Source organism: Sesamum indicum, linkage group LG3, assembly GCF_000512975.1.
Source record: "Sesamum indicum cultivar Zhongzhi No. 13 linkage group LG3, S_indicum_v1.0, whole genome shotgun sequence".
Lineage (NCBI taxonomy): Eukaryota > Viridiplantae > Streptophyta > Magnoliopsida > Lamiales > Pedaliaceae > Sesamum > Sesamum indicum.
Genome location: NC_026147.1, coordinates 1,524,319 through 1,524,687, shown reverse-complemented (window position 1 = coordinate 1,524,687; position 369 = coordinate 1,524,319). Strand labels below are relative to the sequence as shown.

Here is a 369-nt window from a genome sequence, read left to right as displayed (position 1 = left end):
AGTGGCGGCTGGGAAGGGTGAGAGGAAGCGGCGCCATGGTCTGAACTTGCAAGCGATGAGGATGAGGATTATGATGAGCAGCAGCATAAGAATCAGTATGACAATACCCAAGACAGATGATGGTACCCAAATGCTGCCGCTGCCAACGCGCATCGCCTTCTCCATCGGATTGTTACCGCTACGATTTTCTCTCACTAGACAACGATGAGAGAGAAAATTACCCCATTTTTATTTTAATTAATTTTTTTTTCTTTTTTTTGTGGGAAATTGGGATTGCAACCAACCATACCAACCAACAATACTGCGTGACTGTGTTTTTAGGCTCCGCGAGAAGGCCGCTTTGAAATGGTCTCATTTTTCATTTATTTC

At 44.2% G+C, this 369-nt stretch overlaps 1 protein-coding gene across 1 annotated transcript in view; it reads right to left on the bottom strand.

Moving 5' to 3' along the window:
* Nucleotides 1–165, bottom strand: part of LOC105157075 (protein phosphatase 2C 70) — a 6,679-nt gene extending 6,514 nt beyond the window's left edge. Inside the window, exon 1 of the mRNA XM_020693033.1 lies at nucleotides 127–165. Coding sequence (XP_020548692.1) covers nucleotides 127–165 — 39 coding nt within the window. The remainder of the gene's footprint in view (nucleotides 1–126) is intronic.